The sequence below is a fragment of the Ceratotherium simum genome, chromosome 34, assembly GCF_057802395.1.
Source record: "Ceratotherium simum simum isolate JZ-2026a chromosome 34, ASM5780239v1, whole genome shotgun sequence".
Classification (NCBI taxonomy): domain Eukaryota; kingdom Metazoa; phylum Chordata; class Mammalia; order Perissodactyla; family Rhinocerotidae; genus Ceratotherium; species Ceratotherium simum.
The window spans coordinates 4,068,274-4,082,632 of NC_141933.1; the positions used below are offsets into that span (position 1 = coordinate 4,068,274).

The following is a 14,359-nucleotide window of genomic DNA, read 5'->3' on the forward strand; positions in this document are numbered from 1 at the left end:
CTTTATTAGGTTTAAGTAATGCTTCTTTGCTCCTAACTTGCTGAGAGTTTGTTTTGTTTAAATCGTGAATGGGGGCTGAATTTTGTCAAGTGCTTTTTTTTGCATCAATTAATTTTTATTTGGCTTGCTGATATGGTGGATTACATGGGTTCATTTTTGCATGTTGGACCAGGCTTGTATACCTGGAATAAATCCCACTTGGTTATGGCATACAATTATTTTTATATATGTTGTTGGACTTGTTTGCTAATATTTTGTTGTGGATTTTTGCATTTAACTTCATAAGAGATATTGGTGTGTAGTTATTTTTTTGCACTTTTTTTTTTTGTCTATTTCTGGTAGTACTAGCCTCATAAAATAAGTTGAGAAGTGGTCCCTCCTCTTCTATTTTCTGGAAGAGATTGTGAAAATTTGGCATGAATTCTTCTTTAGATGTTTGTCAGACTTCTTCAGTGAAACTCTCTGGGCCTGGAGATTTCTTATTTGGGAAGTTTTTAATTATGAATTCCATTTCTTGGAGGGTTCTAGGGCTATTTGAATTGTCTAGTTCCTCTTGATTCAGTTTTGGTAGTTTGTGTAGTTTTTGAGGAATTGGTGCATTTTTTCTAAGCTGTAGAATTTCTGAGCATAAAGTTATTCGTAGTATTCCCTTATTTTTGTCGTAGTCCATTTGGGCTGCTATGACAAAATACCATAGACGGCTGGCTTATGAACAACAGAAATTTGTTTCTGACAGTTCTGGAGGCTGGAAGTCCGAGATCAGGGTGCCACTGTGCTCGGGTTGTGGTGAGGGCCTGTTCCAGACTGCAGAGGGCTGCCTTCTCACTGTGCCCTCACATAGCGGAGAGCACAGAGGAATAGCCAGCTCTCTTGAGACTCTCACAAGGGCACTAATCTCCTCTTGGGGGCTCCACCCTCCTGACCTCATCTAATCCTAATCACCTCCCAAAGGCCCCACCTCCAAACACCAGCACATTAGGGGGCATAGGGTTTCAACACATGAATTTTGAGGGAACATATTCAGTCCATAACATTCTCCTTTTAATGGCTACAAGATCTGTAATGAATCCTCAATTTCATTCCTGAAATTGGTTGTGTCTTCTCTCTTTTTATTTTCGTCTGTCTTGCTAGAGGTTTATTCATTTTATTTATTTTTGAAGAACCAGCCTTTTTTTCAATGATTTTTTCTTTTCCCTTCCATTTTTGATTTCATTATTTTGCTGGTCTTTTCTATTTCCTTCCTTCTCCTTGCTTTGGATTTATTTTTTTTTCTAGTTTCTTGAAGTAGGAACTAAATTATTTATTTGAGACCATTCCTTATTTCTAACGTAAGCATTTAGTTTTATTGATTTTCCTCTCAACCCTGCTTTAGCTGTGCCCCACACGTTTTAATATGCTGTGTTTTCATTTTATTCATTTCAATGTATTTCTATTTCCTTTGGGATTTTCTCTTTGACCCATGGATTAGCTGGAAGTGTGTTGTGTAATTTGCATGTGTTTAGAGATTTTCCTGTTGTCTTTCTGTCGTGGATTTCTAGTTTGATTTCATTATGATCAGAGAACACACTCTGCAAGATTTCAGTTCTTTTAAATGTCATCACGTTATTTTTTGGCCCAGTATGTGGTCTATCTTGTTATAGGTTCCATGGTGCTTGAAAAAAATGTGTCTTCTGCTCTCATTGGCGTGTTCTACAGATGTCAAGGAGCTCCTGGGGCCCCCTCAAGCCTCTTCTCACCCCTTCAGATGCACTGCTCAAAGTTCCGCCCACTGAGAGGTTAGCCCTTCACCATTGTCCTTCAGGGATGTCCCAGAGAGGGGCGGGCATGCATACTGTGCAGAACCACCTGTAAACCAGGTCTGAGTCTTCTTGTTCTCTGTCAACTGATTGTAGGGGACTCCCCATGAGGCCGTAGGTGTACATGGGTGTACAAATATCTGTTCGAATCCTCTTTTCGATTCTTCTGTGTATGTACCCAGCAGTGGTATTGCCGGATCACATGGTAATTCTATGTTTAATGTTTTGAGAAACCACCAACGTGTTTTCCACAGCAGCTGTACCAGTTTGCATTCCTACCAGCAACACACAAGGGTTCCAATTTCCCCGAATCCTCACTAACTCTCATTATTTTCTGTTTTGGATAATAGCCATCCTAACTGGTGTGAAGTGGTATCTCATTGAGGTTCTGATTCGCATTTCCCTGACGAGTAGTGATGTTGAGCATCTTTTCACATGCTATTGGCCATTCGTATGTCTTTGGAGAAATGTCCATTCAAGTCATCTGCCCATTTTTAAATTGGGTTGCTTGTCTTTTTGTTGTTGAGTTGAAGCGTTTCTTTATATATTCCAGATTTATCAGAGATATGATTTGCAAATATTTTCTCCCATTTTGTGAATTGCCACTTCACCCCGTTGATAGTGTCCTTTGATGCACAAAAGTTTTAAGTTTTGATGCAGTCCAGTTTATGTTTCTTTCTGTTAGCATTGTACCTTTAAAAAAAAGAAAGAAAAAGTATCTTTTACTGGTTTCCTGGGTGCATATTGGTCTTCATCCATGAGGATGGTGAGGAGTTTTTTCCCTTCTTCTCCTTATATTGTCTTGGGGTACCCTGGGACTTTTTCTTTTTCTTTTTCTGTTTGTTTTGGTCTCTCTCATTCACGTTGAAGTCTTTCCTCCAAAATCCGGGGACTCTGTGCTTTTCTTGGGGGTAGTGAGTTTCTTCCAAAGAGAAGGACTCCTTCCTGGGGGCAGGGGTATGTGGGGGACAGATTAATGTTCCCCCAACATGTCCACATCCCGATCCCCAGACCTGTGAATACCTTTGTTTACATGGCAGAAATGACTTCGCAGACGTGGTGAAGATTTAGGACTTTAAGATGAGATTATCCTAGATTGTCTTGGGGAACCCCAATCTAATCATAAATCCTCATAAATGGAGAACTAGAGGGCCAGCAGTGGGGAAAGGACTTGACCGCCACTGCTGGCTTGAAGGTGGAGGAAGGGTCCAGCCCTGCCGACACCTTGATTTTAGTCCAGTGAGTCCTGTGTCCGACATCTGACCTGCAGAGCTGTAAGATAATAACTTTGTGTTGTTTTAAAGCCACTAAATTCGTGGTAATTTGTCACTGGCAGCGAACAGGACACTAACACAGCCCCCTAGGTGGGTCTTTTCCTCCTCTGGGTGCAGCTCCCACAGGCGGCCAGCAGAGGGCAGAAGCCACCAACAGGCGAAACCAGGCGGACTCATTTCTGTGGCTCGAAGTCAGAACCCCGTGTAGGTGCGGGAGGAGGGGTGACCAGAAGGGACCAAGAAGGGGGCTTCTGAGGTGTGGTGACATTCTGTTTCTGGGTCCTGGCTACAGTGTTTTTGTGGAAGTTGACTGTACACTTAAGATATGTGCACTTTTCTGTACGTTATCCTTTGATAAAAATGTGGAGGGAGAGAGAGAGGAAGGGGGTAGTGGTAGGGGGGCGAGGAGGGGAGAGTAAGAGTGGACACAGTAAGTAAATTACCTGGCAGAGCTGAGGGAATCAGACCTTAGTATCTACAAGGTTGCCTTTTTTCAGGGGTGCATTCCCGGCAGGCTCCTGGTGGGGGCAGCACACACCAGCCCCTCTGGGAAACTAGCTGCCGTGCCTGTGCTGGTCCACCTCAGGGTTTCCAGGTGAGAGCTGTATCTTTGCCGTATGCTCCTCTGCCAAAGGCTGTGTGAGTGAGCAGTGGGCGTGCTATGTGCTGTGGGCATATCTGTGGGCCAGAAGGCCTCAGAGCTTACCTTCCATGTACCCCCTTATCTGCTGCACTAACACCCTGCCAGTTTGACCCCGAGGTCCACTCAGCTCAAAGGCAGAAAGGCCTCGTTGTCAGTCTATTTGCCATCCATCTATCCATCTAAATGTCCATCCATCCCAAGAGCGAGCCCTCTCTCCATCCATCCATCCATCCATCCATCCATCCATCCATCCATCCATCCAAAGATCCATCCACTCATCCACCCATCCATTCATCCATCCAAATGTCCATCCATCCACCTAAATGTCCATCCATCTAAATGTCCATCCATCGAAAGACCATCTATTCATCCATCCATCCATCCATCCATCCACCCATTCATCCATTCAGCCAGCCATCCACCCACACACCCATCCATCCATCCATCCATCCATCCATCCAGCCACCCACCCACACACTCATCCATCCCTCACACTTGTTCAGCACTTTCTGGTGCCTCCTCTGTGCCTGACGCTGTGCCAGTTCTCCTTCCTGCTCTGTTTTCTGGCAAGTGTTAGCACTTCTCTACTTTGCTGTGGCTCTTACAAAACATGGACAGGTGAATGAGTGTTGCCCGAGTGTGGGGACACACACCACCTGTGGTAGTGGGTCATTTTAGGGGGCACACAGATGGCTCCTGGGAACCTGTAGATGCATGCGTGTGGGGTTGGGGATGTGGGTGCTCTGGGACGGGGTCTCTGAGTCCAGCCTTGGAGCGGGGACAGCCCTGTCCCAGGCACACACCTTGGCCGAGCTCTGTTTCAGGGAATCCTACAGCTGGTCCTGGATCCCAGGATGGGGACCTGGCCCGAGGCTTATCTAGAAAGGCCGGCCACTCTGGGAGCCACGGTCTCAGCTGCCCCTTAGCCAGTGGGGGAGCACGTTTGGGAGGGTGGGGAGGGGGACTGTGGTGGGCTGGAGAACATACCTACCATCTAAGGAAGAGCAGCCTCCACGGGGCTCTAGTCGCATGTGAGAGTGTGGCCCGGTGAAAAACAGGGCTGTGTCAACAAATGGTGTGATTTTGAAGAGAACTTGCAAATCTAGATTTTTATGTGGATTTACCTGGTTTTTATACATTAAATCAACTAAAGATTTTTAACAAACATGGAACCCATCATACGGGGGTTGTCTTGGGCTGGGTGCAGCTCACGGCAGCCTCCACCCTCGGGGGAGGGCAGCTGATTCCCTGTAGCAGATGCTGGTAGGGGTGCCTGCTGGTCCCAGACCTCAGGCCCCATGCAGGCCACTGCCGTCACTGTCCGTGCGGGGCGTCCGGGCCTGCCGTGCTCCCACCACAGCGCTCCAGGGACCAGTAGCAGAGAGCGTTCCGTGCTAGGTGCCACAGAGCCCGGGTCCGGGGCATGGCTGTGTGGCCAGCTTGCTGTGTGACTGCAGTGGAGCTCTGGCCCTCTCTGGGCCTCATTGTGCCTGCCTGTGAATTAACGGTGCCGGCTGACCAGCTGATCTCCGGGGGGCCTTTCATTGCCAGATCTCAGGTCTTTGTGATATTATCTGCTGGCTTCCCTTCACCCACCTCTGCCACCCTCGGCTAAGCCCCAACATTGCTCACCAGAATTTCTGGGACACTCTCCTCTCTGGCTTCCCACCCCACTGCAATTTCCACCCACCTGCTGCAATGACCTCAAAACGCGAATCAGATCCCGTCACTGCGCTGGTTAAGACCACTCAGCCCCTGCCGTGGAACTTACCACCAAGCCCAAAGTCCTCACATCGCCAGAAAGCCCCGTGTGAGCTGATTCCGGCTCCCTCTCCTACTCCATATCCTGCCGCCGTCCCTGCCCCTCCGTTCAAGGCACACTGTCCTTCTTGCCACTCCTAGAACTCACCCAGTATGCTGCTGCCTCAGGGCCTTTGCACGTGCTGTTCCCGCTGCCTGAACCGTCCTGCCTTCTTCCGGGGTTTTACGTTCTGGCTCCTCATTGCTCAGGTCTCCAGGGGCCTCCCTGACCAACTCAGTCACTGTCAGTCACACCCCGTGTTGTATTTCCATCAGCACCCCTTTCTTCCTCTGAAATTATCTGGTTCTGGAGTTAAGTGTCTGACGCCCTCCCCAAGAAGTCCTCCCCCGAGGGAAGAGGCCGTGTCTGCTTTCTTCTCTGCTGCTTTCTTGAACGTTGAGTGAATGAATGTCTATAAGGTCTGGGTGCCAGTCCCAGCTCAGGTGCAAGGAGCCCTGTGACCTTGGGCAAGTCGCCTCCCCACTCTGAGCCTGTTTCCTTGTCTATCAACTGGGGCTAAAGATCCCCCGTGAGCCTCACAGGCTTCTGGGAGGACCTGTGGAGACGGCAGCGGTTCCCGCGACGCTGCCCTGGCGCTGCCCTCACACAGGACTAAGGGACCGCGGGGTCACCGGGGCGCCGGGAGCTGGGTTTGCTGATTTTCTTGGGCACGCAGGAACACGGCACCAGGGGGCGCCCGAGGCTCTCCCGGTCCTGGGGGTGAGCGAGATGGAGGCCCGAGCGGCGCCTGAGGAATGCGGCCGGCTCACAGGGCTGTGCTCTTTGCTGACGTTTGGGTGTGAAAAGTATCCTTTCTTTCATGAAATAACGGTGGTTATAGGTGGTGGCTTCAAAAAAGCGTCCCCACTTGCCCAGGTCTGGCCACCCTAGGTGGGTCCCCAAAAGGTTTGGGGGAAATTTGAGGTCCTTGAAATCCTAAAAACTACTCTGTTGGGTTGGTGGGACCAGGGGTTAGGATCTGGGGACTGAGGAAGAGGCTGCCGGGAAGGGTGACCACTACTCCCATCCCAACACACACACACGTGTCCACACAAGCAAGTGCAAATACACACACGTGCACAGCCACCCCGACACAGACATACGTACATGCAAACACGTGCACAGGGATACAAGCACACACAAACACACACGTGCACACACAGACACGAGCACACACAAACACACCTGCACACACATGCGCAAACACAGACACAAGCCATGCAAACACACACATACTCACACACACTCGCAGAGAAAAGAAGTCCCGGGAACATCTAGAACAATTCCCGTGTCTGGCACTGAAGGAAACGGATGCCTATAAGTCTCTCCCGCATCTCTGGCTCTACCACGGGGATGGCTTCTCAGCCCCTCGCGTTTCCTGGGGTGGAGGCCATGCGGCCAGCCATGGAGGGAGGAAAGTGTTGTGTGTCCAGATTTATTTAGACGCCTGCTCAGCCCCGGTCCTCTGTGGATTTGCGTGCGCTCACTTAAAAAAAGAATGGTTTCCATAAAAGGATGTTTGGTCATCACCTAATTTTTAATACAATATTTATATACAAAAACCCCATTTCAAACTACTGACTGTACAAGAGAAAAGAGAAGCATCAGATCGCATGATTTTAGCAAATAATGAAAATCTACGACACCTCTGGGCTTCCGTCACAGTTGGCAGCTTATGGGAAAGTCAATATCACACCCGCCACGTGTCTGAGACACACACGTTGAAGTCTTCTTCCCTCCCTTCGGTGACACATTTTTTATGTTTCCCTTGTGCTTGAGAAATTTCAGAGAATTGGTTAGTAGAATTGCTGCAAATTTAGATGACTCATATCATCTATGAGACTTGTCTTTACAAGCTTTTAAAATAATAATTGTCCAACAGTACATTCCTGTAAGTAAAAATATAGAGAAGTGTTACCAAAATAGAAGCCTTTATTAATAAAAATCTTTGGTAGTAACAGTATTTTAAATTCCTCTCAATGATATTTGGTTAACTAAGAAAATAAACTCCTTCCACCTCTGAGCTACAGAAAAAACCCCTCAAATCCACCATAGAATTGATTTACAAAAAACCCCAATAAATATCCTAAGGCTGTAAGTGTCCCCCCCAGATGCTTTAAGACTTCTTGAAACCCTTACACCGTCTCTAGAAATGCCTCCGAGGTAATCTGTCACTGCCTGTTTTCCTGTCAACCGGGTTTGTCCCACAAGGGGGACGAACAATTCTGAGGTCAGCTCGTGGTGGTTGGGGGTGTGTGGCTGACAGTGGGGGCCCCAAAGGTGCGGGTCGCCTGCCTACTCAGGGCCACCTGCACCCCTCTTGTTCTCCAAGAGTAAATTCTAAGCTCCCAGGCGCCCTGAGTGGACAGGGCCAGGGCACCTCTCTTTCTCACCAGAGCGTCTTGGTTTCTGAACCTAAGGAAGGAAGAGATGACAAGTCATCTCACTTTTCTGACCTAGAGGCCGGTGACGCCTTTTGGAACCAGCATCAACATCATCTATTTCTCATCGGTTCCTCCGTCTCCCTCCAATAACACAACAACTTGCGCTCAACGCCTTGGAATACCATCCTGCATCCCTCTTGAGGCATCAGGAGGATTACAGAAGATTTCCGGAAGCCTCTGCTCACCTTCCACACAAAGGAGACCCAAGGTCTCCGAGAATTGCTTCTGCAAAGCGCCTGCATGCGCCGCGCGTTACCACCCCTCCCAGCGATCATTTTGATTAACCTTGAATGCTAAAGATAAAAAAATTCCCTGCGTAACGGTTTTGTGCAAAAACAAGGAAAAATAAAACACAGAAGGAAAGACAGAAAAATGTTGTCCTATCAGAATGTGGCCTTCCACGTTTGCAGCAAACACAGGAGCCACTGGGCCTGCTGGAGGCGGGAAGCCGCCTGCCGGGGGAGGGTGCCCATCACTGGGGACACCGGGGGCAGCTACAGGGCGCCCCCAGGGTACTCGGGGCTGTCCGGGCAGGCTTTGGGGTTGTGGTTGTTGCACGGCTCATCTTTCTTCCGGTCCTTCTCCATCCACGTGTCCAGCAGCTGCTGTTTGCCCTGCTCCTCCCGCATGAACAGCTCCACCATGAGCACCTTCTCCTTGTGGATCTGCTGGCTGATGTCTTTGGGGATATCCGGGATGACCCAGTCCACGAAATCGCTCATGAACATGACCAGGTTCTGCAAGGGGAGTCAGCCCGTGGGGGCGGGAATGAGGCCCTGGGAAATGCCCCCCACCTCTACCTGCCCCCCACCTGGCCGTGCCTCACCCCATCACTTCCCACCCCTGTGACCTCAGGCACATCCTCGGAGCTTCCCCGCCCTCGGTCTCCTGGAAGGTATCAACGAGGCAGGAGACCAGCCGGCTGGCCCGCCGGAAATGTTGGCTGACTTTCTTGAAAGAATCTGAGCTCGGTAAATAGGAAAAGCCTCGGAAGGATTCTGAATCCCTTGGCTGGGAGGCTGGAGAAATGATCCGCTTGGTCACGCAGCACCAAATATAACAAGTGTTAAGGCTTTAAGGAAAATAGTTAAACTAGAAATCGCACAAAAATGGATGGAAATTGAACTGTCTGATGATTCTGCAGGCCCTTCTGCAGCGCAGGGCCTCCCAGACCACCCGGAACGTTTGCCCCCTCGCTGGAGAGATTTCTGGTGCACAGAATGCAAATGAGTGGGCTTTTACAGAAACACTGAAACCTCTTTGTTATTTTAGACCTCGTCCAGGGACCACTTGTCAGCACGTCCGGCTGAGGGAGTCGCCTCGTCGTGGACGGTGCTGGTGCCCACCAGACCACCTTTCCTGGTTGGCGCTCCCAGCCCCCAGCTGTGGCCGGTGTTGGCTGCTAACGCTCACGGCTGCCCCCTCTCCAGGGAACCGCCCCCTCCCGTCTCCCTCTTCCCAGGCCTGCACGCCAACAGCCAATGACCAGCCAACATGGGCTAACCAGAGGGGCTCTTGTGCCTCACGGTGGGCCTGTGTGTGGTGGGATTCATGCTCTGGAGCTCCGGGTGGGATCAGGTAAGGCTGTCTCCAGCCAGGACCCCTCTCTGCCGGGCTCCCTCCCCTCTCCGGGGGCTTCCCTCAATGACCCACTTGCACAGAATCCTTGTCTCAGGCTCTGCCTCTGGGAACCTGGCCCCAGACACTTGTTCCAACTGCAGAGTGTCATGGAAAGCTACATGTGCTCCCCCACCTCCAGGACCTCAGCCTCTGTGTGCACCAGCCGGCCCCCTGTCGGGGGTCCTGTCCACTGGGAATTGCTCTGGCCTCAGAGTTAGCCCTGTCTCCTCCCCAGAGATTGGGCCAGGTGGGGCTGGGTCCCCTGGCTGCTGGCTGGGGGCTGCCCTCCTTTCTACTGGCCCTGTCCACTGGGGAGACGTGCTCTGTGCCCAGAACAGAGACGAGGGGGTCGCCCTTCCTCCATGTCTCCACGCACAGTGAACTAAAGCTGCCTTCGCCAAATGAGTCCAAATGCTGCCATCAGTGCTGGCCTGGCCCCTCCCTCTGCCTTCCTTTTGCCCATGAGGTTCTCCTGGGACCTGTCGTGGCACAGGGCGTTGGGGGTCCTCATTGAAGGTCCCTCCTGGGGTCTTCCTCAGTGCCCCGATTCTCAAACCTGGAACCTGACAGGCCCCGCACCTGGAAGACGATGACGAACGCCAGCCGTGCCGCCAGGACGGCCCAGAAGTCCTTGGAGATGTCGTACTTGTGTTCCGACCATGGGGGCTCGCGGTAATCCTTGTACCTGCAAAAGACGGCCGGGAGTCGAGGGCGGGTCTCCGAGGGGAGCTTGGGGCTCTCGTGAGAAAGTGTCAGGACGGCCCGAGCTGGACCCCGCGCCGCCTCCGGGTGGGCAGCCCTCCCTGGGGCAGACGCCCCAGCCCAGCCCGCTCACACGGCCAGGGAGTCTCCATCCACATTGGAGTGGGTGGCTGGGACCCACCATGGGCTAGGCAGGGCCCGAGGGGCTCCGTGGCAAAGGCAGACACCAGGAAGGCCCAGCTGGGGGTCCACAGAGGTGGGCTCTGGGACCATCCGGTCCAGGGGTCCCAGGGGAGCCCTTTTTCCAAAGAGAAATCCCACCTGAGACCCCAGGAGGTCACGCAACGCCAGCGGGGCCTCCCTGGTTGCTGTGGGTGGGGTTCCCTAAGCCTGGACCCCCTAACATGAACCCAACCCCCATCGTGCACAAAACTCCAGGCTGCATTCCACGAAACACAGTTGGAAAACCACCTCTCCAGTCTCTCCCTCTTTTTGGGGAAACTATTGGGAAAAAACAGACCTCTTATCAAAGTCGCTGGTGTAGGTGTGGTCGGGGCCCTCGGGGCAACTGTCCCCAGGCCCGCCCTGCCCCAGGGGCCTGCGCCCTGGGGGCCTCCTTGCCTCTCCTCCAGCTGCGGCCTCTCGGCTGCTCCCTCCTTATCTCTACAGGACACCGGTCCACCTGCTCCCGAGTTATCACCTGGAGACACGCCTGTGGGCTTCCTGCTCGGAGAGACAAGCTCCCTCACCCCGTCCCCCAGGTCCCGCCACTGGCCCTAGTTCTGTGGAGCCTACGGTCTGTCCACCACCCCGCCAGCAGGAGTGATGGGCGCCTCCTGTGCTCAGGTCTCCCATGCTCTTCCTCTTTTTCCAGAGGCCCAGAGATGCCCAGTCTGGGGGGCAGAGTGGGGACGAGAATCGGGGTCCTATCTCCACCTAGGCCCCCGACTGCTCCCCGAATCTGGGGGGGCAACACGTCCACTGGGACTTGGTGTTATTGGGGCTGCCCCCGTGCTACGTGCTACGTGTTGGAAAAGCTCCCCACAGTCGTCAGAAAAAGCCCGCGGCAGGGGCGGGTTCCAGGTGCTGGGCCGCAGGTGGGCCCCTGCTGGTCACTGAAAAGCCAAGGTCCGGTTGGGAGACCAGGAGAGGAGGCGCCCGGCCCTGTGGGCCAGACCCAGAACCAGCGACTGCCTTGCTGTGTGTCCCTGGACAATCACTGGGCCTCTCTGGGCCTCAGTCTGGCTTCTCTCACGTAGCCACAGCACGAGCATTTATTAAGCAGCTACTATATGCCAGGTCCCATCTCAGGGGTGAGGAGTCAGCAGGGAACACGACAGACAGGGCCCCTCACCCCCAGAGCTTTATGTCTGGAGGGAGCTGGATGGGAGTCTCTGAGGACCCTTTCAGTGCTAAGCTGCCAACCCCAGAGATAGGACTGGGCTCGAACACACACTCTGGTGCCAGCTGCTGAGCGATGCAGAAGTTGCATAACCCACTCTCCCTCGGGAAAGGGCAGCCCCTGTTCTCCCAGCGTCAGAAGCCACATACGCTTGTTCCTCTATCCTTCTGTGCTCAAGGCCAGCCACACCAGGATACTGGGAAATGTGTTTGGGTCACCTGGAAAACTCCTATGCATCCTTCAAAACCCATGTGTAGACCTGTCCAGACACCACCGCCCACCACCTGCGCTGACCTCTATCAGAAGTGATCTTATTTTTCCCCTTGCTTAGCTCTTGTACTCAGCCTGCCAGCTCCCCGGGAGGATAATGATGCCCTCTCTGGGGGTGGCTGGGAGCATTAAATGAGGCACTACTCATTTTAGCACAGGAATAAACGGTACCAGCAGCGATCTCAGCCTCTCCCACAGCCACCGCCCCGGGCTGGGCTGGGTGCTGCTCCTCCTGCCAACTCCTCCGGGAGGCGGCTTGACGTGGGCGCAGCTGGCGGAGCTGTGAGCTCGCAGCACCTGTGGCGCATCGTCACGGCCAAGGGCGGGGGAGGGCCTGGCTAACCCTGAATCCCGGGGAGCAGAGGGGTCTGCCGGCAGTCTTCTGTCTCCACGGGGGTAAAGGCAACAAGACACTTAAAAACGGGTCTTTGCCGTGTCTCCGTGGCCTCTCCCCACGTGGCCAGGATACCCTGACTGATGGCTGGACGGGGGAGCTGCTTCCTTAGCCAGTGCCTGTGACTTGATGTCCTGTGTCCCTCCCGAAAACCGGGGCTCACCCTCTAAACATCGACACTGACATTTCGGAGGGAATTTCTAATAAAATGACCGTGTAACCTCCCTGCCTCCTTTTTCTTAATCATTCTTCCTCTAAAATCCACTTTTAGTTAAATAAGTCAAGCTGGAGTGTGTTCCTGGTGTGGACTGTCCGAACAACGCGAAGACGGTGTTGGTGTTGCCCGACCAGCGGGGAGCCCGGACCCGAGGCTCGGGGGTGGCCTGCCCGCCCAGCGCCGCCGCACGAGCCCGCGGGAGGGCGCGGGAGGAAGGACTCTCAGCCCCGCCCTGGACGTCCAGCTCCGTGTCCTCCCCGAGGTGACCACGCGGAGGGCTCAGGCAGATCATTCCGGCCTTTCCCGGGATGTACACGCCCACATATGTGCGCACAGGACCGTGTGGGCGGGTGGGATTCTGGAAACCGCGTCGTGTTCCGAGTCTGGCTGCGTCACTTGCCGTCCCCATGGCAGACCTGGCTCCACCAAGTCCCCGAGGAGGTGTTGCCCCCCGACCCGGAACACGCAGGGCAGCGCGTAACTGTTCTTCCGTCATGCGGGGCCCACCGTGTTCTGAGTCTCAGCCGGGCTGGGCACAGTTCAGACTGTCACGGGCGCTCAGCAGGCTGCCATCACACCGTCTCTCGACGCTGCTTCTCGGCGGTCAGCCTCCTTTCAAAGCCAGTGGTCAGTCATACAATGGTCCTCCGTGTCCTGAGCCTGGATGCCACGCCCCTGCCAGCCCCTCCAGTGTCATCGCCACCACACCTGCCTCTACCCTTCATGCCCCAGGAAGATGGAAGGGGCTGCGGGTACCACCCACAGACACCCCGAGTCTCGCCTCTCTGCTTCTGCCCCCGACGCCCCTCCCCCTGGAACGCCCCCCACTGCCTCCACCCTTCACCTGGGCTTCCGGCTACTGTCACCCCTTTAAAATGACCTGTTTAGGCTTCTGTCGTCCCCCTGCATCGAGGACCCTGGATGCAGGGACCAGACCACCCACTCCCAAGTCCCCAGCCCCCAACTCCGGCTGGCATGTGGAAGACGCCCAGCGAATGGCCAGGCCTGGCTCTGCCTCGCTCCCCTGTCCTGTCCTCGCCTCCGTCTTTCCTGGGGGCTCCCTGCAGGCCCTGAGTGTCTGGCCAGCTGATGGGACCCCACAGCTTTGACCATCTCAGAGATCTGTGGCTTCTGCCTGCCCAGCATCCATCACCCCTTCTTCGAGTCACAGCACCCCAGTTTTCCTTGGGACCCCCTCAATTCTCTGACCATGACCCCACACCGTGGCACGCGACTCAGGCTGATGCCCCCCACCCTTGGCAACAGCGACTGGTTCAGGGATGGCCCTGTGGCCCAACGCAGGCCAGTGAGACTCAATCCTGGGACTTTTGCTGATTATTGGGAAACAGAAATTCTTCCCACTGGGACTGCTGAGCAGAGAGGACGTCAAGAGCAGCTACTGAGGGATCCTTTCTGCCTGCCAGCAAACAATGCCAACGGGGAGGAGTGCAAAGTTGGGAGGCAGTGCCAGAGTGGGGCCGGATGGCAAACTGTAGCTCCTGGATCCAGCTGTGCCTGAAGCTATCATGGACTTCTTAGTTAAAGGAACTAATAAATCACCTCCTACTCCCACCCCAGGAGTCTTTCTTTCTTTTTTTTTTTTGTGAGGAAGATCAGCCCTGTGCTAACATCTGCCAATCCTCCTCTTTTTTTTGCTGAGGAAGACTGGCCCTGGGCTAACATCCGTGCCCATCTTCCTCCACTTTATATGGGACGCCGCCACAGCATGGCTTGCCAAGCAGCGAGTCGGTGCACGCCCAGGATCCGAACCGGCGAACCCTGGGCCACTGCAGCGG

The 14,359-nt window shown here is 53.6% G+C and overlaps 1 protein-coding gene across 1 annotated transcript in view; it reads right to left on the reverse strand.

Moving 5' to 3' along the window:
* Window positions 1-7,030: 7,030 nt before the first annotated feature.
* ANO1 (anoctamin 1) overlaps window positions 7,031-14,359 on the reverse strand; it is an 89,039-nt gene continuing 81,710 nt past the window's right edge. Inside the window, exons 25-26 of the mRNA XM_087422508.1 lie at window positions 10,158-10,263; window positions 7,031-8,695 (exon numbers count right to left, since the gene is read on the reverse strand). Coding sequence (XP_087278634.1) covers window positions 8,453-8,695; window positions 10,158-10,263 — 349 coding nt within the window. The 3' untranslated portion in view covers window positions 7,031-8,452. The remainder of the gene's footprint in view (window positions 8,696-10,157; window positions 10,264-14,359) is intronic.